Consider the following 25,220-nt stretch of genomic DNA (forward strand, 5'->3'; position numbering starts at 1 on the left):
ATTGCAGCCAAAATAAATGCTTCACAGAGTTCAAGTAACAAACACATCTCAACATCAACTGTTCAGAGGGGACTGTGTGAATCAGACCTTCATGGTCAAATTGTTGTAAAGAAACCACTACTAAAGGACTCCAATAAGAAGAAGAGACCTGCTTGGGCCAAGAAACACAAGCAGTGGAAATTTGTCCTTTGGTCTGGAGTCCAAATTGGAGATTTTTGGTTCAAACTGCCGTGTCTTTGTGAAACGCGGTGTGGGTGAACGGATGATCTCTGCATTTGTATTTCCCACCTTAAACCATGGAGGAGGAGGTGTTATGGTGTGGGGGTGCTTAGCTGGTGACACTGTCTGTCACACTTAACCAGCATGGCTACCATAGCATTCTGCAGCGATACGCCATCCCATCTGGTTTGGGCTTAGTGGGACTATAATTTGTTTTTCAACAGGACAATGACCCAACACACCTCCAGGCTGTGTAAGGGCTATTCTACAAAGAAGGAGAGTGATGGAGTGCTGCATCAGATCCTACACGATCCTACACGACTGGTCTGCCGACGAAATCGTCTGATGTGGTTACGACGACGTCGACCACGAAGATTCCATCTGCTAGCACCGGCCCGCTAGCACACGCTAGCCGTGGCCTCTTACTTGCTAATGCTTTAGCAGCCTCCGAACTATCCTATTGCTGTTCACTGGACCTTATGATAACTCAGCTATACAGCTGATGTCTGCTGGACTGTTCCTTTTTACGGTACTACATCCTGTTTATGTTTAGCCTCAGCCCAAACATGGTTAGCTTATTGTTGTTTCGGTTATTTCTAATTGTACTATTTCTCTGTAGATTCCCCAGCCCAGCTAAACCTGCCTTAGATAGCTCATTTGTCCCACCCCCCATACACGCAGAGACCGACTCAATTGGTGCCTCTAGTGATACTATCTCTTTCATTGTTACCCAACGCTTAGGTTTACCCCCACTTTACTCATATCCTTCCATATCCTTGTCTGTACATAATGCCCTGAATCTTTTCTACAACACCCGGAAATCTGCCCCCTTTATTCTATGTACCCAACGCACTAGAAGACCAGTTCTTAAAGCCTTTAGCCGTATCCTTATTCTAGTCCTCCTCTGTTCCTCTGGTGATGTAGAGGCTAACCCAGGCCCTGCAGCCCTCAGTATCACTCCTACTCCCCAGGCGCTATCATTTGCTGACTTCTGTAATCGCAAAAGTCTTGGTTTCTTGCACATAAATATCAGAAGTCTACTTCCTAAGTTTGAGTTATTCACTGCGTTAGCACACTCCGCCAACCCTGATGTTCTAGCAGTGTCTGAATCCTGGCTCAGGAAGGCCACCAAAAATTCTGAAATTTCCATCCCCAACTATAACATTTTCCGTCTAGATAGAACTGCCAAAGGGGGTGAAGTTGCAATCTACTGTAGAGATCCACTTATTTCCAGAAATAAGTCTCTCACTGTTGCCGCTTGCTACAGACCCCCCTCAGCCCCCAGATGTGCCCTGGACACCATATGTGAATTGATTGCCCCCCATTTATCCTCAGAGTTCGTACTGCTTGGTGACCTAAATTGGGATATGCTTAATACCCCGGCCATCCTACAATCCAAACTAGATGCCCTCAACCTCACGCAAATTATCAACGAACCTACCAGGTACAACCCTAAATCCGTAAACATGGGTACCCTCATAGATATCATCCTGACTAACATACCCTCTAAATACATCTCAGCTGTCTTCAACCAGGATCTCAGCGATCACTGCCTTATTGCCTGCGTCCGTAACGGGTCCGCGGTCAAACGACCACCCCTCATCACTGTCAAACGCTCCCTAAAACACTTTAGCGAGCAGGCCTTCCTAATTGACCTGGCCCAGGTATCCTGGATGGATATAGATCTCATTCCGTCAGTAGAGGATGCCTGGTTGTTCCTTAAAAGTAATTTCCTCTCAATCTTAAATAAACATGCCCCATTCAAAAAATACAGAACTAAGAACCGATATAGCCCCTGGTTCTCCTCAGACTTGACTGCCCTTGACCAGCACAAAAACATCCTGTGGCGTACTGCATTAGCATCAAATAGCCCCCGCGATATGCAACTTTTCAGGGAAGTTAGGAACCAATATACACAAGCAGTCAGGAAAGCAAAGGCAAACTTTTTCAAACAGAAATTTGCATCCTGTAGCACTAACTCCAAAAAGTTTTGGGACACTGTAAAGTCCATGGAGAATAAGAGCACTTCCTCCCAGTTGCCCACTGCACTGAGGCTAGGAAACACTATCACCACCGATAAATCTACAATAATCGAGAATTTCAACAAGCATTTTGCTACAGCTGGCCATGCTTCCCATCTGGCTACCACTACCCCGGCCACCAACTCTGCACCCTCCGCTGAAACTTGCCCATGCCCCCCCCCCCGCTTCTCCTTCACACAAATTCAGACAGCTGACGTTTTGAAAGAGCTGCAAAATCTGGACCCCTACAAATCAGCTGGGCTAGACAATCTGGACCCTTTCTTTCTAAAACTAGCCGCCGAAATTGTCGCAACCCCTATTACTAGTCTGTTCAACCTCTCTTTCATAACGTCTGAGATCCCCAGAGATTGGAAAGCTGCCGCGGTCATCCCCCTCTTCAAAGGGGGTGACACTCTAGATCCAAACTGCTACAGACCTATATCCATCCTGCCCTGCCTTTCGAAAGTATTTGAAAGCCAAGTTAACAAACAGATCACCGACCATTTCGAAAACCACCGTACCTTCTCCGCTATGCAATCCGGTTTCCGAGCTGGTCACGGGTGCACTTCAGCCACGCTCAAGGTCCTAAACGATATTATAACCGCGATTGATAATAGACAGTGCTGTGCAGCCGTCTTCATCGACCTGGCCAAGGCTTTCGACTCTGTCAACCACCGCATTCTTATTGGCAGACTAAATAGCCTTGGTTTCTCAAATGACTGCCTCGCCTGGTTCACCAACTACTTCTCAGATAGAGTTCAGTGTGTCAAATCGGAGGGCCTGTTGTCTGGACCTATGGCAGTCTCTATGGGGGTGCCACAGGGTTCAATTCTTGAGCCGACACTTTTCTCCGTGTATATCAATGATGTCGCTCTTGCTGCTGGTGACTCTCAGATCCACCTCTACGCAGACGACACCATTTTGTATACATCTGGCCCTTCATTGGACACTGTGTTAACAAACCTCCAAACGAGCTTCAATGCCATACAACACTCCTTCAGTAGCCTCCAACTGCTCTTAAACACTAGTAAAACTAAATGCATGCTTTTCAATCGAACGCTGCTGGCACCCGCCCACCCGACTAGAATCACCACTCTCGACGGGTCTGACCTAGAGTATGTGGACAACTACAAATACCTAGGTGTCTGGTTAGACTGTAAACTCTCCTTCCAGACTCACATAAAGAATCTCCAATCCAAAGTTAAATCTAGAATCGGCTTCCTATTTCGCAACAAAGCCTCCTTCACTCATGCTGCCAAACATGCCCTCGTAAAACTGACTATCCTACCGATCCTTGACTTCGGCGATGTCATTTACAAAATAGCCTCCAACACTCTACTCAGCAAATTGGATGTAGTCTATCACAGTGCCATCCGTTTTGTCTCCAAAGCCCCATACACTACCCACCACTGTGACCTGTACGCTCTTGTTGGCTGGTCCTCACTACATGTTCGTCGTCAAACCCACTGGCTCCAGGCCATCTATAAATCACTGCTAGGCAAATCCCCGCCTTATCTTAGCTCATTGGTCACCATAGCAGCACCCACCCGTAGTCTGCGCTCCAGCAGGTATATCTCACTGGTCATTCCCAAAGCCAACACCTCCTTTGGCCGCCATTCCTTCCAGTTCTCTGCTGCCAATGACTGGAACGAATTGCAAAAATCCCTGAAGCTGGAGACTCTTATCTCCCTCACTAACTTTAAGCATCAGTTGTCAGAGCACCTTACCGATCACTGCACCTGTACACAGCCCATCTAAAATTAGCCCACCCAACTACCTCATCCCTATATTGTTATTTATTTTGCTCTTTTGCACCCCAGTATCTCTATTTGCACATAATCTCTTGCACATCTAGCATTCCAGTGTTAATACTATTGTAATTATTTTGCACTATAGCCTATTTATTGCCTTACTTCCATAACTTGCTACATTTGCACACACTGTATATATATTTTCTGTTGTATTTTTGACTTTATGTTTTTTACCCCATATGTAACTCTGTGTTGTTTTTATCGCACTGCTTTGCTTTATCTTGGCCAGGTCGCAGTTGTAAATGAGAACTTGTTCTCAACTGGCTTATCTGGTTAAATAAAGGTTAAATAAAAATAAAAATAAATAAATAAAAGATGACCTGGCCTCCACAATCCCCCGACCTCAACCCAATTGAGAAGGTTTGGGATGAGTCGGACGGCAGAGTGAAGGAAAAGCAGCCAACAAGTGCTCAGTATATGTGGGAACTCCTTCAAGACTGTTGGGAAAGCATTCCAGGTGAAGCTGTATGAGAGAATGCCAAGAGTGTACAAAGCTGTCATCAAGGCAAATGGTGGCTATTTGAAGAATCTCAAATATAAAATATATTTTGATTTGTTTAACACTTTTTTCGTTATTACATGATTCCATATGTGTTATTTCATAATTTAGATGTCTTCACTTTTATTCTACAATGTAAAAAATAGTAAAAATAAAGAAAAACCCTTGAATGAGTAGGTGTGTCCAAACTTTTGACCGGTACAAATTCTACACAGGGACACTCGAAGTAAATCTTAAATGAATAATTGTTTATTAACAGCATGCTGGATAGGTTCCAACAAACTTGATGCACCATAGTACACGTCTGTCAGGAGCTCTATCGGGGCAGGCCCGTTAGTTCTCTTATATACTGCAGACAAGTTATATTTGCATGATTTAGCCTATTCATCATTCATAATTCATTCATCATTAACATTTGCTTCATTCATGTGACCGACCAATACTGGTTCATGCATGTGACAGACCAATACCTCATGAGGCTTCTTCTCTCTAAGCTGAGACCTTGAAACTGATATATACAGTGGGGAGAACAAGTATTTTATACACTGCCGATTTTGCAGGTTTTCTTACTTACAAAGCATGTAGAGGTCTGTAATTTTTATCATAGGTACACTTCAACTGTGAGAGACGGAATCTAAAACAAAAATCCAGAAAATCACATTGTATGATTTTTAAGTAATTAATATGCATTTTATTGCATGACATAAGTATTTGATACATCAGAGAAGCAGAACTTAATATTTGGTATAGAAACCTTTGTTTGCAATTACAGAGATCATACGTTTCCTGTAGGTCTTGACCAGGTTTGCACACACTGCAGCAGGGATTTTGGCCCACTCCTCCATACAGACCTTCTCCAGATCCTTCAGGTTTCGGGGCTGTCGCTGGGCAATACGGACTTTCAGCTCCCTACAAAGATTTTCTATTGGGTTCAGGTCTGGAGACTGGCTAGGCCACTCCAGGACCTTGAGATGCTTCTTACGGAGCCACTCCTTAGTTGCCCTGGCTGTATGTTTGGGGTCGTTGTCATGCTGGAAGACCCGGCCACAACCCATCTTCAATGCTCTTACTGAGGGAAGGAGGTTGTTGGCCAAGATCTCGCGATACATGGCCCCATCCATCCTCCCCTCAATACGGTGCAGTCGTCCTGTCCCCTTTGCAGAAAAGCATCCCCAAAGAATGATGTTTCCACCTCCATGCTTCATGGTTGGGATGGTGTTCTTGGGGTTGTACTCATCCTTCTTCTTCCTCCAAACACGGCGAGTGGAGTTTAGACCAAAAAGCTATATTTTTGTCTCATCAGACCACATGACCTTCTCCCATTCCTCCTCTGGATCATCCAGATGGTCATTGGCAAACTTCAGACGGGCCTGGACATGCGCTGGCTTGAGCAGGGGGACCTTGCGTGCGCTGCAGGATTTTAATCCATGACGGCGTAGTGTGTTACTAATGGATTTCTTTGAGACTGTGGTCCCAGCTCTCTTCAGGTCATTGACCAGGTCCTGCCGTGTAGTTCTGGGCTGATCCCTTACCTTCCTCATGATCATTGATGCCACGAGGTGAGATCTTGCATGGAGCCCCAGACCGAGGGTGATTGACCGTCATCTTGAACTTCTTCCATTTTCTAATAATTGCGCCAACAGTTGTTGCCTTCTCACCAAGCTGCTTGCCTATTGCCCTGTAGCCCATCTTAGCCTTGTGCAGGTCTACAATTTTATCCCTGATGTCCTTACACAGCTCTCTGGTCTTGGCCATTGTGGAGAGGTTGGAGTCTGTTTGATTGAGTGTGTGGACAGGTGTCTTTTATACAGGTAACGAGTTCAAACAGGTGCAGTTAATACAGGTAATGAGTGGAGAACAGGAGGGCTTCTTAAAGAAAAACTAACAGGTCTGTGAGAGCCGGAATTCTTACTGGTTGGTAGATGATCAAATACTTATGTCATGCAATAAAATGCAAAATAATTACTTAAAAGTCATACAATGTGATTTTCTGGATTTTTGTTTTAGATTCCGTCTCTCACAGTTGAAGTGTACCTATGATAAAAATGACAGACCTCTACATGCTTTGTAAGTAGGAAAACCTGCAAAATCGGCAGTGTATCAAATACTTGTTCTCCCCACTGTATCTTTCGTTCTCAAAACAAGGTTCTGGGCGTACTGCCAAATTGCAGATACTGATAGTGATGGATGAACACAGAAATTGGTTATTAGAAAGGCACAAACATAACATTTTCCATCACACTTGTATGGTAAACTAGTAGCATAGCTACACTGTCTATCATCAGTCCACTCAGAATATGGTGCAGATTTGAGGGTCACTATTTTGCATGTAAACGGATTGAAATTGTAACATGATCTCAACCACTGTCCTTGCAGGTCTTCAAAAATGTTGCTGCCGCTGCATGTGTAGGAGCCAGGCACCTGCACACCACAAAACCATGGATGGCCAAGACAGGTCAGGGCTCTTGAATGACACATGTAACCAAACAAATATTGTGGTTAAATTCAAATATACTAATTAACAAAAAACCTTTATTTTTTGACAGAATGTTTAAAAAAGGTATAATCTTCGTAAATGATATCATCGGTAGGACTGGTGGAGTTATGACGCACATGCAGCTAACAAAAACATATGGAAATGTCTGCTCTACCCAAAATTACAACCAAATAATTGCAGCCTTACCGCAAAAGTGGAAGAGGAAAGTGGAAGGGGGAGAAAGTAAGGAACTTGTCTGTCGGCCTTGCATTAAAGAACATAATTGGTTAAGGAAAACTGTGATAAATAAAAAAGTATATCAGTTTCACTTAAGGACCAAAGGATTGACAGCCGTCCCATATAGATTGCAAAATAGTTGGGAAGAGATCTTTGACGTACCGATCCCATGGCATAGTGTTTATGAACTGACACGCAAAACGACACCGGATTCAAAAATTAGAATCTTTCAATTTAAATTATTATATAAAATTCTTGCTACCAATAGAATGTTATTTATATGGGGGATACAATCTTCCCAGCTCTGCAGATTTTGCTGTGAAGAGACAGAATCATTAGATCATTTGTTTTGGTTCTGTCCATTTGTAGCTTGTTTTTGGACACAGGTCCAGGAATGGCTAAAGGATTACAATATTTACCTGGAACTAACCTTGCAGATAGCATTACTGGGTGATCTGAAAAGTCATAGTCAATCAATCAATAATATAATAATACTTTTAGCAAAAATGTTTATTTTTAATTCACAATCTGTAGAAGCAATGAGAATAGAAAGGTTCAGAACTTTTGTAAAACATCACAGTACGGTTGAAATATATATGGCAAATAGAAATCCTATATGGATGGTGTTAAGAGATAGATGGGAGGTATTGAATAGAGTTGAAGGATGGGACTAATAACAAATAACAACAAATAATAACAAAGATAGCTAATAATGTAAGCATACTGTGTCCATAATAAGTATATAGGTTGTATGTTGGGAGCTTTTGGGAAAGAGCACAGTTAGAAAGATATGGCATATAGAAGCAAACCGGATGGACATCATGAAAATGATCGGAGAGGTTGAGAGTAGAAGAAGTTCAGGAGCAAAAAAAAATAATAATAAAAAAAATAATAATATATATAATAGAATTATTGTAAAATTAACTCTGTCCATAAGGTGTAGATAGTAAGTATAGACCGGAAGTAGAGGCCTGGGAATTGTTGTTCACTAATTTACTCCAAGTAGGGAAAGGATGGTGGGGTTGAAAAGTAATAAAGGGGAGTGTATATAAAAAAAAAAACTATAAAAAAAAATAAAAAAAAACATGGGGGATTGGAAGTGATGCAGACAATTACATTGATAGAAGATACAATATATCCTCAATATTAAGCTGATCCATTCCCCCCCCCCCCCCAAAAAAAAAAAATTAAGACAAAAAAAAAAAAAAAAAAATTGTAATAGCAATGGATTTTTCTATAGCTTGGGGGCATTGACAACTGGTATAGTCTTGATCAGCCTATGTTGCCAATCACAACTTCTTCTTAGTAGAAGAAGCATCTTCATCTTCACGGCATCTTCTCAGTTTACTCTGATAACTTGGCTAACTCTCATCACGGTTGACAACTCTCGCCATCACGGTTGACAACTCCGTTGTGTCCTCCTCCCAGAGTGCGAAGAGCCTTGGCATGACCCTGGACAACACCCTGTCGTTCTCCGCTAACATCAAGGCGGTGTCCCGATCCTGCAGGTTCATGCTCTACAACATTCGGAGAGTACGACCCTGCCTTACACAGGAAGCGGCACAGGTCCTAATCCAGGCACTTGTCATCTCCCGTCTGGATTACTGCAACTCGCTGTTGGCTGGCCTCCCTGCCTGTGCCATTAAACCCCTACAACTCATCCAGAATGCCGCAGCCCGTCTGGTGTTCAACCTTCCCAAGTTCTCTCACGTCACCCCCCTCCTCCGCACACTCCACTGGCTTCCAGTTGAAGCTCGCATCCGTTACAAGACCATGGTGCTTGCCTATGGAGCAGTGAGGGGAACGGCACCTCCGTACCTTCGGGCTCTGATCAGTCCCTACACCCAAACGAGGGCATTGCGTTCATCCACCTCTGGCCTGCTGGCTCCCCTTCCTCTGCGGAAGCATAGTTCCCGCTCAGCCCAGTCAAAACTGTTCGCTGCTCTGGCACCCCAATGGTGGAACAAGCCTCACGACGCCAGGACAGCGGAGTCACTCACCACCTTCCGGAGACATTTGAAACCCCACCTCTTTAAAGAATACCTGGGATAGGACAAAGTAATCCTTCCACCCCCCCCCCCCCCCAAACAAATACAATAAAAAAAATGTGTAAAGTGGTTATCCCACTGGCTATAGGGTGAATGCACCAATTTGTAAGTCGCTCTGGATAAGAGCGTCTGCTAAATGACGTAAATGTGCCCTTGAGCAAGGCACTTAACCCTAATTGCTCATGTAAGTCGCTCTGGATAAGAGCGTCTGCTAAATGACTAAAATGTAAATGTAAATATGCACTGCAGGCACAGCAGATGTCTCATCCATTCTGTAGGACAGGGTTCTTCAATTCCGGTCCTGGAGGGCCGAAACACCTATGTTTTTCATCCTCTCCTTCTAATCAGGGGCTAATTCAGACCTGGGACACCAGGTGAGTGCAATTAACTACCAGGTAGAAATAAAAAACAGAAGTGTGTCGGCCCTCCAGGACCGGAATTGAAGAACCCTGCTGTAGGAGAAGATCCTGGGAGCTGACACCAGTGCCGACCTGGAGGAGACTGGCCGCTGACGGTATTGCCAGAGTGTCTCAAGAACCTGCAAGCTGAGGAGATTGAGTTCTTGGGCATATTTGTATGATTTTAATCAACTGAAATTATGATTCATGTGTGCACTGTTCCTGTCAAATAAATTGCATGAGTAGATGAGACTAAATTCAGATTTTCCAGAGGGTCGTCCTTAGTAAAGTTTGCTCTATCCACTGCTGTTCCTTCTTCCTTCCCTTGCCTGTGTGACTGACTGCATCCATTTTGTCCTGCAGGCCCCATGGCCATTGAGGAGCAGGTTACAGTCATCTATGCCGGTGTGAGGGGACAGTTGGACAAAATGGACCCAACCAAGATCAAAGTTATTTTAACACCTTCTCCTTGTTTACATAAGTATTCAGACCCTTTGCTATGAGACTCGAAATTGAGCTCAGGTGCATCCTGTTTCCATTGATCATCCTTGAGATGTTTCTACAACTTGATTGGAGTCCACCTGTAGTAAATCCAATTAATTGGACATGATTTGGAAAGGCACACATCTGTCTATATAATGTCCCACAGTTGACAGTGCATGTCAGAGCAAAAACCAAGCCATGAGGTCCAAGGAATTGTCCGTAGAGCTCCGAGACAGGATTGTGTTGAGGCACAGATCTGGGGAAGGGTACCAAAACATTTCTGCAGCATTGAAGGTCCACAAGAACACAGTGGCCTCCATCATTCTCAAATGGAAGAAGTTTGGAACTACCAAGACTCTTCCTAGAGCTGGCCGCCCAGCCAAACTGAGCAATCGGGGGAGAAGGGCCTTGGTCAGGGAGGTGACCAAGAACCCAATGGTCACTCTGACAGAGCTCCAGAGTTCTTCTGTGGAGATGGGAGAACATTCCAGAATGACAACCATCTCTGCAGCACTCCACCAATCAGGCCTTTATGGTAGAGTGGCCAGACGGAAGTCACTCCTCAGTAAAAGGCACATGACAGCCCGCTTGGAGTTTGCCAAAAGGCACCTAAAGACTCTCAGACCATGAGAAACAGGATTCTCTGGTCTGATGAAACCAAGATTGAACTCTTTGGCCTGAATGCCAAGAGTCACGTCTGGAGAAAACCTGGCACCATCCCTACGGTGAAGCATGGTGGTGGCAGCATCATGCTGTGGAGATGTTTTTCAGAGGCAGGGACTGGGAGACTAGTCAGGATCGAGGCAAAGATTAACAGAGAAAAGTACAGAGAGATCCTTGATGAAAACCTGCTCCAGAGCGCTCAGGACCTCAGACTGGGGCGAAGGTTCACCTTCCAACAGGGCAACGACACTAAGCACACAGCCAAGACAACGCAGGAGTGGCTTCGGGACAAGTCTCTGAATGTCTTTGAGTGGCCCAGCCAGAGCCCGGACTTGAACCCAATCTAACATCTCTGGAGAGACCTGAAAATAGCTGTGCAGCGACGCTCCCCATCCAACCTGACAGAGCTTGAGAGGATCTGCAGAGAAGAATGGAGAAACTCCCCAAATACATGTGTGCCAAGCTTGTAGCGTCATACCCAAGAAGACTCAAGGCTGTAATCACTGCCAAATGTTCTTCAACAAAGTACTGAGTAAAGGGTCTGAATAGTTATGTAAATATGATTTCAGTTTTTTTTCTAAAATAAATTAGTAAAAATTTCTAAACCTGTTTTTGCTTTGTCATTATGGGGTATTGTGTGTAGATTGATGAGGGAAAAAAACAATTTAATCAATTTTAGAATAAGGCTGTAACCTAACAGAATTTGGAAAAAGTCAAGGGGTCTTGAATACTTTCCTATGGCACTGTATGGCCTACTATGGTATATTGTTACTAGGTAGATAATGACAAAGAAACGTTTTATTCTGATTGGCTCCATTGACATTCAGAATCCACTGCGCTGTCTGTTTACTGCACGGATCAAATCAAACTATTGGCGTTGCACTCACTGGAGAGGAAAATACACATGAGAAGAGGTTACAAACTATAAAGAAACCATAATTTATTCGTTGAACCTACCAAGCGGAACACCATGGCTTCAGGAGGAGAGTAAGTTGCCATCGCTATCTAACTTGCTATCCTAGAGGACCCAGTTACCAAGAAAGAACGTTTGCTTGGTTAGCTAAACCTAGCTAAATTGGCTAGCTAATGTTAGCTAACTTTTTGTTGTTGCTAGCGAACGTGCGCACCTACCTGGCACATCTAGCTACTATCAATATGTTTTATATGAACGTAGCTATATTTGAACATATAGAAGTACATGCAAATGATACGTTTCCACATAGCTAGCTAGCAGCAAGATTATGCCATGCCGGTTAGCTAATTTCAGTTTACTGCTACGTGTTAGCTATGACAAAAATACCAGCTTGCCATCTGCATCTGTCTACCAGACTTAAATAGCTACGTAGCTAACTAAGCTGTTTAACTGACAGCGACGTAAATGGGAAGACTGCTTGTCATGTTGTAGCTTACATTTGCTAAGTGATGCTTGTGTTATACTAGCAAACGTTACAGTTATAGTAGTCTGCTAATTTGAGCGAATGACTGACCACTTTAGCTCTCGTAGTTTTTCTTAGCTACAGATTTACAACTGAATCTGAAACCCAGATGCCGATATTGAGTCGTTTCATTTTACCGTCCAAACGCATTGTATGCAGAAACGCATTGTATGCAGCTGGCAATACACTGTTATCACCCCGTGGACCGGCTTATACATAAAACATTATGCATACAGGCTGCGAAGGCGTCGATTTCCTCCTTAACTGTACAGTATTTATTGGTGGAAAAATATGCGTACTTTATTTATGAAACACTATTTTCCACCACCATGCTAGAGTGGCTAATGCTAGTTCCTGATGTTGCGCCCTGCGTTCAGGAGGAAATCTATAATTTGCAGCCTCAATGGAGAAAGTTTTAAGTATGAACCCGTCTAGGGGGATAGGAGTGTATTGCCTACTGTATACAATGCGTTTTGACGGTAAGATGAAACGACTCAATATCGCCACCTGCTGGTCTTTGGGCTACTGAAGCTGACGCTAGCGTTTAGCAAAACATGAGCATTTCGTACAGTAAACATTACAAAAGTGATACTCCCTTTCTTCGGAGTCCCGACCCAAGCTAGGTTTGTTCAAAAGAAATACACATCTTATGTATGCTACCTAATACCACAGAACAATGAGCAGGTAGCTTAGTGGTTAAGAGCGTTGTGCCAGCAACCGAAAGGTCGTTGGTTCTAATCCCCGAGCCGACAAGGTGAAAAATCTGTCGACGTGCCCTTGAGCAAGGCACTTAACCCTAATTGCTCCTGTAAGTCGCTCTGGATAAGAGCATCTGCTAAATGACTAAAATGTAATGTTTCACCGGATGTAAAATCTGTAGCTAGCATCTGTTTGTCATTTCCACTCTCCACCAAATATGGTGCTGAGAGGAAGCCAAGTGGGAGAAGATGGATTTTGGCCGACATTCTGCAACTTTTCTCATCGATTAAACATTTGAGCTCAATACAGTTTTCTGTTCGCAAAACTGAAATATGTTACAGTGTACAAAGTTTGGTAGACCTTACCCCTTGCCAAAGTTTCAAATTGTTTCGTTGTTTAGGAGTGCAAGGGCAAATTGCGTTATTGAACATGCGCACTTCAGAGTAGGTGTTCTCTAATGGAAATATGCAAATACATGCTAGAACGCGCCAATACGATCTTGCTAGCTTGTGCTTGGCTCTGCCCACCTCCTTGCTTGTTCTTCCCACTATGATTCAATTTGCTCCAAGTGGAAACGACGTGCTGTGGTCTATCTTGGGTTAGTTCTAAACAAATATTTGCTAATACTCTCCTCTCCTGTTAGCAAGCAAGTTAATTTAGCTATCTAGCTAACAGTGTGGCAGATGTCATTTCAAAACCCAGCAAAATAGAATTGCTGCCCATTCTAGTAGCTAGTTTCACTACTGTATAATGAAAAACTGAAAGCAACTGGCCCATAATAGTTTTTCTACGTTTCTGTCTCTGGTCAGTAGTCACACTTTTAACCCAAAAATACCACTTTTAACCCAAAGAGGCGGTTGATTGATATGATGGCAGGGTATTCAATCAAAAACGCATCTTTTGACCAATGGGTAAAATGTTAATTGTAGGGTGTTAGGGTCAAAATGAAACTTTGGTTCTGGTGTTATACTTATTCCATGTTTTTAATGTTGTATACCAGCTTCTCAGGAACACATACCACTTTATTTCATGAGCATAGGATTTACCATTGCTCAGATTATTTTATTTTCATCTGATTGGAAAAGGTCAAAAAGGTCGCAGATTGGTGAATGGTAATCCCTGTTTGGAAACCCTTTTTGTCCAATATCTCAAGATAGGGTGGTCATATTATTATGATATTTTCAGGGCTGATGTAGAACACAGATGACTAGAATACAAGTAAAATGTACCAAACAAATATGCAATATTGTGTAAATGATGCACTTAATATGCAAATTAGGCACTACGGAATACATAATTACAGTAAACCCAATAATTTAATAATAATAATAATAATAATAATATGCCATTTAGCAGACGCTTTTATCCAAAGCGACTTACAGTCATGCGTGCATACATTTTTTTGTGTATGGGTGGTCCCGGGGATCGAACCCACTACCTTGGCGTTACAAGCGCCGTGCTCTACCAGCTGAGCTACAGAGGACCACAAGGTAGGGTGGCCATATTATTAACTACTAAGATATATGGAATTGTTTTAAGAATGTCATACCAAGTATCATTTTGCTATTTGATTTAGAATTTTAAGACCCCTTGAAGTACCAAAATAAATATATATCCCAAAAAAATAATTTGATGATAAATTATTTTGGGCCTTATTGCTATTAGCCCATACAAACGCATTGAATAACAGATCCACTACATGGAACAACAGATAGTCATTCCCCCCCCCAAAAAAAAAAAAAAAAAAAAAAAAAAATCTACAGGAAGTTTGTTCTGAAGTGTCTGTCCTATGCTGAACAAAAATATAAATGAGCTGAAGTAAAAGATCCCAGAAATTGTCCATACGCACAAAAAGCTTATTTCTCTCAAATGTTGTGCACAAATTTGTTTACATCACTGTTAGTGAGCATTTCTTCTTTGCCAAGATAATCCATCCACCTGACAGGTGTGGCATATCAAGAATGATTAAACCGCATGATCATTACACAGGTGCACCTTGTGCTGGGGACAATAAAAGACCACTCTAAAATGTGTAGTTTTGTTACACAACACAATGCTACAGGTGTCTCAAGTTGAGGGAGCGCACAATTGGCATGCTGAATGCAGGAATGTCAACCAGAGCTGTTGCCAGAGAATTGAATGTTCATTTCTCTACCATAAACCACCTCCGTTATTTTAGAGAATTTGGCTGTAGGTCCAACCGGCCTCACAACCGCAGACCACAGGTAACCACGCCAGCCCAGGACCTCCACATCCGGCTTCTTCACCTGCGGGATCGTCTCAGACCAGACACCTGGACAGCTAATGAAACTGAGGGTTTGCACAACTGAAGAATTTCTGCACAAAATGTCAGAAACCGTCTCCAGGAAGCTCATCTGTGTGCTCGTCGTCCTCACCAGGGTCTTGACTTGACTGCAGTTCGGCATCGTGACCGAATTTAGTGGGCAAATGCTCACCTTCGATGGCCACTGGCATGCTGGAGAAGTGTGCTCTTCACGGATGAATCCCGGTTTCAACTGTACCGGGCAGATGACAATTAGCGTGTATGGCGTCGTGTGGGCGAGCGTTTTGCTGATGTCAACATTGTGAACAGAGTGCCCCATGGTGGCGGTGGGCCTATGGTATGGGCAGGCATAAGCTACGGACAACGAACACAATTGCATTTTATCGATGGCAATTTGAACGCACAGAGACACTAGGACTAGATCCTGAGGCCTATTGTCGTGCCATTCATCCGCCGCCATCACTTCATGTTTCAGCATGATAAGGCACGGCCCCATGTTGCAAGGATCTGTACACAATTCCTGGAAGCTGAAAATGTCCCAGTTTTTCCATGGCCTGCATACTTACCAGACATGTCACCCATTGAGCATGTTTGGGATGCTCTGGATCGACGTGTACAACAGCGTGTTCCAGTTCCATTGAAGAGTAGTGGGACAACATTCCTCAGGCCAACTCTATGCGAAGGAGAGCTGTCGCGCTGCATAATGAAAATGGTGGTCACACCAGATACTGACTGGTTTTCTGATCCATGCCACTACTTTTTTTTAAGGTATCTATGACCAACGGATGCATATCTGTATTCCCAGTCGTGAAATCCATAGATTAGGGCGTAATGAATTAATTTCAATTGACTGATTTCCTTATATGAACTGTAATTTAGTAAAATATTTGAAATTGTTGCATGTTGCATTTATATTTTTGTTCAGTGTATATCTGAGAGATATAAGAAAGATCAGGAAACGTTTATTTTTTATATGTATTTAACCCCTTATTTTTTGCACTAAACAGTCTCCATTTATACAGTACTATTTTTTCAACCTGTACCGGGGACCTTCAGACAAGTCTTGTGAGGCCTGTGGGCGTCCTAGAGCAAAACAACCAACATGTACACTATCTGTCAAAAGTTTTAGAACACCTACTCATTCAAGGGTCTTTCTTTATTTTTACTATTTTCTACATTGTAGACTAATAGTGAAGACATCAAAACTATGAAATAACACATATGTAATCATGTAGTAACCAAAAAAGTGTTAAACAAATCAAAATATATTTGAGATTCTTCAAATAGCCACCCTTTGCCTTGATGACAGCTTTGAACACTCTTGGCATTCTCTCAACCAGCTTCATGAGGTAGTCACCTGGAATGCATTTCAATTAACAGGTGTGCCTTCTTAAGTTAATTTGTGGAATTTCTTTCCTTAATGCGTTTGAGCTGATCAGTTGTGTTGTGACAAGATAGGGGGGTATACAGAAGATGGCCCTATTTGGTAAAAGACCAAGTCCATATTATGGCAAGAACAGCTCAAATAAGCAAAGAGAAATGACAGTCCATCATTACTTTAAGACATGAAGGTCAGTCAATACGGAACATTTCAAAAACGTTGAAAGTTTCTTCAAGTGCAGTCGCAAAAACCATCAAGCGCTATGATGAAACTGGTTTTCATGAGGACAGCCACAGGAATGGAAGACCCAGAGTTAAGTTAAGTTCATTAGAGTTACCAGTCTCAGAAATTGCAGCCCAAATAAATGCTTCACAGAGTTCAAGTAACAGACACATCTCAACATCAACTGTTCAGAAGAGACTGTTTGAATCAGGCCAAGAAACACGAGCAATGGACATTAGACCGGTGGAAATTTGTCCTTTGGTCTGGAGTTCAAATTTCAGATTTTGGGTTCCAAACGGCATGTCTTTCCTCCTCCATGCTTTACGGTGGGAAATACACATGCGGAGATCATCTGTTCACCCACACCGCGTCTCACAAAGACATGCCGCTTGGAACCCAAAATCTGAAATTTGAACTCCAGACCAAAGGACAAATTTCCACCGGTCTAATGTCCATTGCTCGTGTTTCTTGGCCTGATTCAAACAGTCTCTTCTGAACAGTTGATGTTGAGATGTGTCTGTTACTTGAACTCTGTGAAGCATTTATTTGGGCTGCAATTTCTGACGCTGGTAACTCTATTGAACTTATGCTCTGCAGCAGAGGTAACTTTGGGTCTTCCATTCCGGTGGCGGTGCTCATGAGAGCCAGTTTCATTATAGCGCTTGATGGTTTTTGTGACTGCACTTGAACAAACTTTCAAAGTTCTTTAAAATGTTCCGTATTGACTTACCTTCATGTCTTAAAGTAATGATGGACTGTCATTTCTCTTTGCTTATTTGAGCTGTTCTTGCCATAATATGGAACTTGGTCTTTTACCAAATAGGGCTATCTTCTGTTGCCATACCAGGTGGTGATGCAATGTTGCAGCTGTATAACATTTTGAGGATCTGGGGACCCGTGCCAAATATTTTCAGCCTCCTGAGGGGTACGAGGCATTGACATGCCCTCTTGGTGTGTTTGGACCATGATCTGTATTGGTGATGTGGACACTGAGGAACTTGAAGCTCTCAACCCGCTCCACTACAGCCCCATTGACGGGAATGGGTGGGTGCTCGGCCCTTCGTTTCCTGTAGTCCACGATCAGCTCCTTTTGTCTTCCCGTGCCAGGTCTCTGATGATTTCCTCCCTGTAGGCTGTCTCATCGTCGGTGATCAGGCCTACCACCGTCGTGTCGTCGGCAAACCTAATGATGCACGTACCCCTAAGGGGCCTATGTGTTGAGGGTCAGCATGGCGGATGTGTTGTTGCCTACCCTCACCATCTGGGGGCGTCCCGTCAGGAAGGCCAGAATCCAGTTGCAGAGGGAGGTGTTCAGTCCCAGGGTCCTTAGCTTGATGATCTTGGAGAGAACTATGGTGTTGAATGCTTAACTGTAGTCAATGAACAGCATTCTCACATAGGTGTTCCTTTTTTCCTAGTGGGAAAGGGCAGTGTGGAGTGCAATAGAGATTGCGTAATCTGTGGATCTGTTGGAGCGGTATGCGAGTGGGTCCAGGGTGTCTGGGATGATGGTGTTGATGTGAGCCAAGACCAGCCTTTCACAGTGTTTCATGGCTATAGAGTGCTACAGGGCGATTGTCATTTAGACAGGTTACTTTGGCATTCTTGGACACAGGGACTATGGTGGTCTGCTTGAAACATGTAGGTTTTACAGACTGTCATTTTCAACCTCTCCTTGACCCAGTGAAGACACTTGCCAGCTGGTCAGCGCATACTCTGAGTACACGTCCTGGTAATACGTCTGGCCCCGCGACCTTGTGAAAGTTAATACTTTTGAAGGTCTTACTCACATCGGCTACGGAGAGCGTGATCACACAGTTGTCCAGTACAGCTGGTGCTCTCACGTATGGTTCAGTGTTGCTTGCCTTGAAGCGAGCATAGAAGATGTGGCAGGGCTTGCGTCACTGGGCAGCTCGTGGCTGGGTTTCCCTTTTGTAATCTGTAATCGCTTGCAAGCCCTGCCAAATCCGACGAGCGTCAGAGCCGGTGTAGTAGGATTTGATCTTGGTCCTGTATTGATTCTTTGCCTGTTTGTTGGATCGTCGGAGGGCGTAGCGGGATTTCTTATAAGTGTCCGGGTTAGTGTCCCTCTCCTTAAAAGCGGCAGCTCTAGCCTTTAGCTCTGTGCGGATGTTGCCTGTAATCCATGGCTTCTGGTTGGCATATGTACGTATGGTCACTGTGGGGACGATGTCGTCGGTACACTTATTAATGAAGCCGGTGATTGATGTAGTAAACTCCTCAATGCCATCGGATAATTCCCCGGAACATATTCTAGTCTGTACTAGCAAAATAGTCCTGTGACTTTGTATCCGCTTCATCTGACCACTTCCATATTGAGCGCGTCACTGGTACTTCCTGTTTGAGTTTTTACTTGTAAGCAGGAATCAGGAGGATCGAGTTAGGGTCAGATTTGCCAAATGAAGGGTGAGGTAGAGCTTCGCCTCTAGTTGCACAGGTCACATGCTGGTAGAAATGAGGTAAAATGGATTTCAGTTTACCTGAATTAAAATCACAGGCCACTTGGAGCACCGCCTCTCAATGAGCATTTGCTTGCTTCGCTAATGGCCCTATACAGCTTGTTGAATTTGGTCTTAGTGCCAGCATCGAATTGTGGTGGCAAATAGACGGCTACAAAAAATATAGATAAACTCTTGTTAAATAGTATGGTCTGCAGCTTATCATGAGATTCTAACTAAGGCGAGCAGAACCTTGAGACTTCCTTAATATTAGACACACACCACCCCCCCTTAAGCTTACCCGACACTGTCGTTCTGTCCTGCCGATACATAGAAAAACCAGCTAGAATATTATCCATGTCCTTGTTCAGCCAAGTTTCCGAGAAACATAGGATATTCCCGTTTTTTATGTCCCGTTGATAAGATAGTCTCGAATGGAGCTCGTCCACTTTATTCTCCAGTGATTGTACATTTTCCAATAGAACAGAGGGTAAAGGCGGATTATTTACTCTCCGCCGTAGCTTCATTAGGGTACTCGCACTTCGGCCTCTATATCGCAGTCTCTTTCTCTTCTGAGTGTCTGGGATTAGGGCCTGGTCCGGGGTTGAGCAGTATGTCCTTTGCCGCGAAATCATTGAAGTAGAAATCTTCATTCAAATCGAGGCTAGTGATCACTGTTCTGATGTCCAGAAGCTCTTTTCAGTTGTAGGAAACAATGGCGGAAAAATTAGGTACAAAGAAAGTTATGGTCAACACAAAAAAACACAATCTGTTCAAAAGTTATTGGAGTTTTTAGGGTGACTAAATCAATGGAGGCCAGAGGAAAAAAAGTGGTCAGCTAGGCTGGATGCTGTGCGAGAATTAAGGCTAGACGTTGAACTCGTCATCTTCCTTCTCTAATCCGGAGGACATAAAACAATATAGAGGTAAGATAGATATTGATTTTGAGGCATGACGTAGTATTTTAGTGTGCACTTTTCACATTAAGGCCAAATTCCTGTTATTTTTCGAAGATTTCTTACAAAAACAAGCTTATGATTCCAACCAATAGACTCCCGAAAAGACAGACTCCTGATGTTGTGTCCCAAAGCTAGGCTTAGTGCACGGTTTTGACTCTGCCTGGTGACCGACCTGCATATACTGTGCCCCTCCCCTCTCACTTTGTCCCTCGCTAGCTCCCTATGAAAGATGCAAGTGTTTGTGTTCTCGGAAGTACGCCAACTAATCGGTCTCCTCCGTTCCAAAAATACAGAATCTTAGGAGTCGATTCCTAGCGGAATCGACTCTTGATACTCAGAAATGGGAGTTGACACCGGGAGTCGACTTTCAAGGAATCAATTATTTTGGAATCGACTCTCCACCACTACGTCATCGTCGTCATTAACAGTTGGAAAAATGGCAGAGAAAGACAACGACAGCAGAGAAATCCTCTATGGCAACACTTTGAGAAGTTACATGAAAAGGAAATGCAAACTTTGTGAGGTGGAATTGATGTACAGTAACGGTAGTACAGGTGCAATGCGTAACCCAAACCGTTGCTGGCAGCAGCGCTGCTGCATTGTGAATTCACGTGAAATTGTAAGAATTGTTGTTATCGTTTTAACGGAACCCCCTCCCCCATTTTGTGGTTGTAGTCTTCAAAGTTGTTTCCGTGGTTTGCAACATTAGCATGACACGAACTGAATTAAATGTAAAAGGCTTTGAAAATAAAAAGCTTGGTATACGCTCAGTGCTCCGTTGACATCTCGCAGAGATATGCTTGTTTTTGTGAGAAGTCTTCAAAAACGAACAGGAATTTTGAATTAATATGAAAAGCGTATACTAAAATATGTAAATAGCCTACTACGTCATGTTTCAAAATCGATATCCATCTTACCTCTATTGTTTTATGTCCTGCGGATTGGAGAAAAAAGTTGACGAGTTCAACGGGAAAGTGAGCCTGTCAGGTCGGTAGTAGCCTTAATTCCTGCACAGAATTCAGCCAAGCTGACGCGATGCAATTTTTTTCTCTGGCCTCCTAGCAGTAAAATTTGATTGAAAAAAATAAAAATACACCTTATGGAACAGCGGGGACTGTGAAGCAACACACACATAGGCACAGACACATGCATACACACACACGTGGATTTTGTGTTGTAGTAGAGTAGGGGCCTGAGGGCACACACTTAATGTGTTGTGAAATCTGTTGTGAATGTATTGTAATGTTACTTGATGTGTTTAAAATTGTATAACTGCCTTAATTTTGCTGGACCCCAGGAAGAGTAGCTGCTGCCTTACAAATTGAGTCACCCTAATTCTGACCATCCTATAGTACAAGGGTAGAAACTCCAATACATTTGGAACGGATTATGATAGAGACATGAGGTTTGGACCATTGGTTTTCTTAGAGGATTATCAATACAATTAACATTATTTTACCCATTAGTCAAAATATGACGTTTTGATTGGACACCCTATACATTTTCATGGTCAAGACATATTGATTCAATTGTTTTAAAGATGGGGAGAGGTATGTCTGTGATAAAGAGATGCTCAACATTTTTAACACCACAGTCGACCAAACAAGTCCTGCAGGCTCTAGTTTTATCTAATCATAACTATTGCCCGGTTGTATGGTCAAGTGCTGCAAAAAAGGACCTAGAAAAACTGCAGCTGGCCCAGAAGAGAGCAGCACGTCTTGCCCTGCAAAGTACACAGAGGGCTAATATCAGCAATGCTTGTCAGTCTCTCTTGGCTCAAAGTAGAGGAGAGATTGACTGCATGCATCAATTCTTGTTTTTGTGAGAAATGTATGTGTTCAATTCCAAATAGTCTGTAATTAGCTTACATATAGCTCTGACAGACATACTTACCCCACCAGACATGCCACCAGGGGTCTCTTTACATTCCCCAGGTCCAGAATACATTCAAGAAAACGTACAATATTATATAGAGCCATGATTGCATGGAATGCCTTTCCATGTCATATAGCGCAAGTGAACAGCAAACCTGTTTTTAAAAAAAACAAATAAAGCAACACATCAAGGCACAATGCCTCTCCCCATGTGACCTAATTTTTGTGTGTATGTACAACTGATAGATGCGTGCACACACACATGATTATTCTTTAGTTGTATTGTTTTTTTAAATATTATTTTTTACATTTGTCTTTTAGTTCTAGTATTTTTTTTTCTATAAGTCTGTAATGTCTATTTTAATGTTTTAAATGTATGTAAATTGTCTTTTGTAATGTATTTTTCGTTATGTGTCGGACCCCAGAAAGACTAGTTGTCGCCATTGGCATTGGCTAATTGGGATCCTAAAAAATCAGAATAAAGAAACCCGTTTGTCTCTTAGCAGAAATGTTCAACAGTCAGCTAGCTAGCTGTCTGTCTATATATTTGGGTATTATGAAGTATGTTACATTTTGCCATCAGATATATTTACCATCTCTTTGATTTTCCCTCAGATCAAAAAATGATCTATCCACAGCGATTTTAAAGCAGAAGACCAGGCCCAACCGGTTGGTTGTGGATGAATCTCTCAATGAGGACAACAGTGTGGTTTCTCTGTCTCAGGTGAGGCATTGGTGGTGTGAATGAATGGGACAGGGACATTTTAGTGAACGCTCTGTCTGCACTGAGTACTACAGTCGTGGTCAAAAGTTTTGAGAATGACACAAATACTAATTTTCACAAAGTCTGCTGCCTCAGTTTTGATGATGGCAATTTGCATATATTCCAGAATGTCATTAAGAGTGATCAGATGAATTGCAATTAATTGCAAAGTCCCTCTTTGCCATGAAAATGAACTTTAATCCCAAAAAAACATTTCCACTGCATTTCAGCCCTGCCACAGAAGGACCAGCTGCCATGATGTCAGTGATTCTCTCGTTAACACAGGTGAGAGTGTTGACGACGACAAGGCTGGAGATCACTCTGTCATGCTGATTGAGTTAGAAGCTTTAAAAGGAGGGTGGTGCTTGAAATCATTGTTCTTCCTCTGTTAACAATGGTTACCTGCAAGGAAACACGGGCCGTCATCATTGCTTTGCACAAAAAGGGCTTCACAGGCAAGGATATTGCTGCTAGTAAGATTGCACCTAAATCAACCATTTATCGGATCATCAAGAACTTCAAGGAGAGAGGTTCAATTGTTGTGAAGAAGGCGTCAGGGCGCCCAAGAAAGTCCAGCAAGCGTCAGGACCGTCTCCTAAAGTTGATTCAGCTGCGGGATCGGGGCACCAACAGTGCAGAGCTTGCTCAGGAATGGCAGCAGGCAGGTGTGAGTGCATCTGCACGCACAGTGAGGCAAATACTTTTGGAGGATGGCCTGGTGTCAAGAAGGGCAGCAAAGAAGCCACTTCTCTCCAGGAAAAACATCAGGGACAGGCTGATAATCTGCAAAAGGTACAGGGATTGGACTGCTGAGGACTGGGGTAAAGTCATTTTCTCTGATGAATCCCCTTTCCGATTGTTTGGGGCATCTGGAAAACACCTTGTCCGGAGAAGACAAGGTGAGCACTACCATCAGTCCTGTGTCATGCCAACAGTAAAGCATCCTGAGCCCATTCATGTGTGGGGTTGCTTCTCAGCCAAAGGAGTGGGCTCACTCACAATTTTGCCTAAGAACACAGCCATGAATAAACATTTACATTTTAGTCATTTAGCAGATGCTCTTATCCAGAGCGACTTACAGTTAGTGAATACATATTTTTTTATACTGGCCCCCCGTGGGAAACGAACCCACAACCCTGGTGTTGCAAACGCCATGCTCTATCAACTGAGCTACATCCCTGCCGGCCATTCCCTCCCCTACCCTGGACGACGCTGGGCCAATTGTGCGCCGCCCATGAGTCTCCCGGTCACGGCCGGCTGCGACAGAGCCTGGATTCGAACCAGGATCTCTAGTGGCACAGTTAGCACTGCGATGCAGTGCCTTAGACCACTGCGCCACTCAGGAGACACAATAAAGAATGGTACCAACACATCCTCCGAGAGCAACTCCGAGAGCAACTTCTACCAACCATCCAAGAACTGATTGGTGACGAACAATGCCTTTTCCAGCATGATGGAGCACCTTGCCATAAGGCAAAAGTGATAACTAAGTGGCTCGGGGAACAAAACATCGACATTTTGGGTCCATGGCCAGGAAACTCCCCAGACCTTAATCCCAGTGAGAACTTGTGGTCGATCCTCAAGAGGCGGGTGGACAAACAAAAACCCACAAATTCTGACAAACTCCAAGCATTGATTATGCAAGAATGGGCTGCCATCAGTCAGGATGTGGCCCAGAAGTTAATTGACAGCATGCCAGGGCGGATTGCAGAGGTCTTGAAAAAGAAGGGTCAACACTGCAAATATTGACTCTTTGCATAAACTGAATGTAATTGTCAAGCCTTTGACACTTATGGAATGTTTGTAATTATACTTCAGTATACCATAGTAACATCTGACCAAAATATCTCATAACACTGAAGCAGCAAACTTTGTGAAGACCAATACTTGTCATTCTCAAAACTGTTGACCACGACTGTACAATATTATTTCAGCAGTAACTCACTCACTCGTTCCTGTTGCACAGGCTGTGATAGTTATGTTCCCTGTTGAAGGTTCTATACTAGATCAGTAGGATTCAGTGTCTGACTAATTCCTCTTTCCTGCCCCGCCCTAGGCAAAGATGGATGAGTTGCAACTGTTCAGGGGAGACACCGTGCTGATGAAAGGAAAGAAGAGGCGGGAGACGGTATGCATCGTGCTCTCTGACGACACCTGCTCCGACGAGAAGGTCCGCATGAACAGAGTGGTCCGCAACAACCTGAGAGTCCGCCTGGGAGATGTCATCAGGTGAGGTAGAACTGGAGAACTTTGGCATCAGTGCAGGATGATGTGGGGAACCAGACCAC

General features: G+C 43.4%; 1 protein-coding gene across 1 annotated transcript in view; it reads left to right on the plus strand.

The window, feature by feature from the left end:
* Positions 1–11,747: 11,747 nt before the first annotated feature.
* The window catches only part of LOC311099583 (transitional endoplasmic reticulum ATPase-like), a 51,151-nt gene continuing 37,678 nt past the window's right edge, over positions 11,748–25,220 (plus strand). The window contains exons 1-3 of the mRNA XM_084140277.1: positions 11,748–11,842; positions 22,785–22,893; positions 24,989–25,161. Of these exons, the coding sequence (XP_083996403.1) occupies positions 11,826–11,842; positions 22,785–22,893; positions 24,989–25,161 (299 nt within the window). The 5' untranslated portion in view covers positions 11,748–11,825. The remainder of the gene's footprint in view (positions 11,843–22,784; positions 22,894–24,988; positions 25,162–25,220) is intronic.

This window comes from Coregonus lavaretus (assembly GCF_964263955.1).
Source record: "Coregonus lavaretus genome assembly, chromosome: 24".
NCBI classification, from domain to species: domain Eukaryota; kingdom Metazoa; phylum Chordata; class Actinopteri; order Salmoniformes; family Salmonidae; genus Coregonus; species Coregonus lavaretus.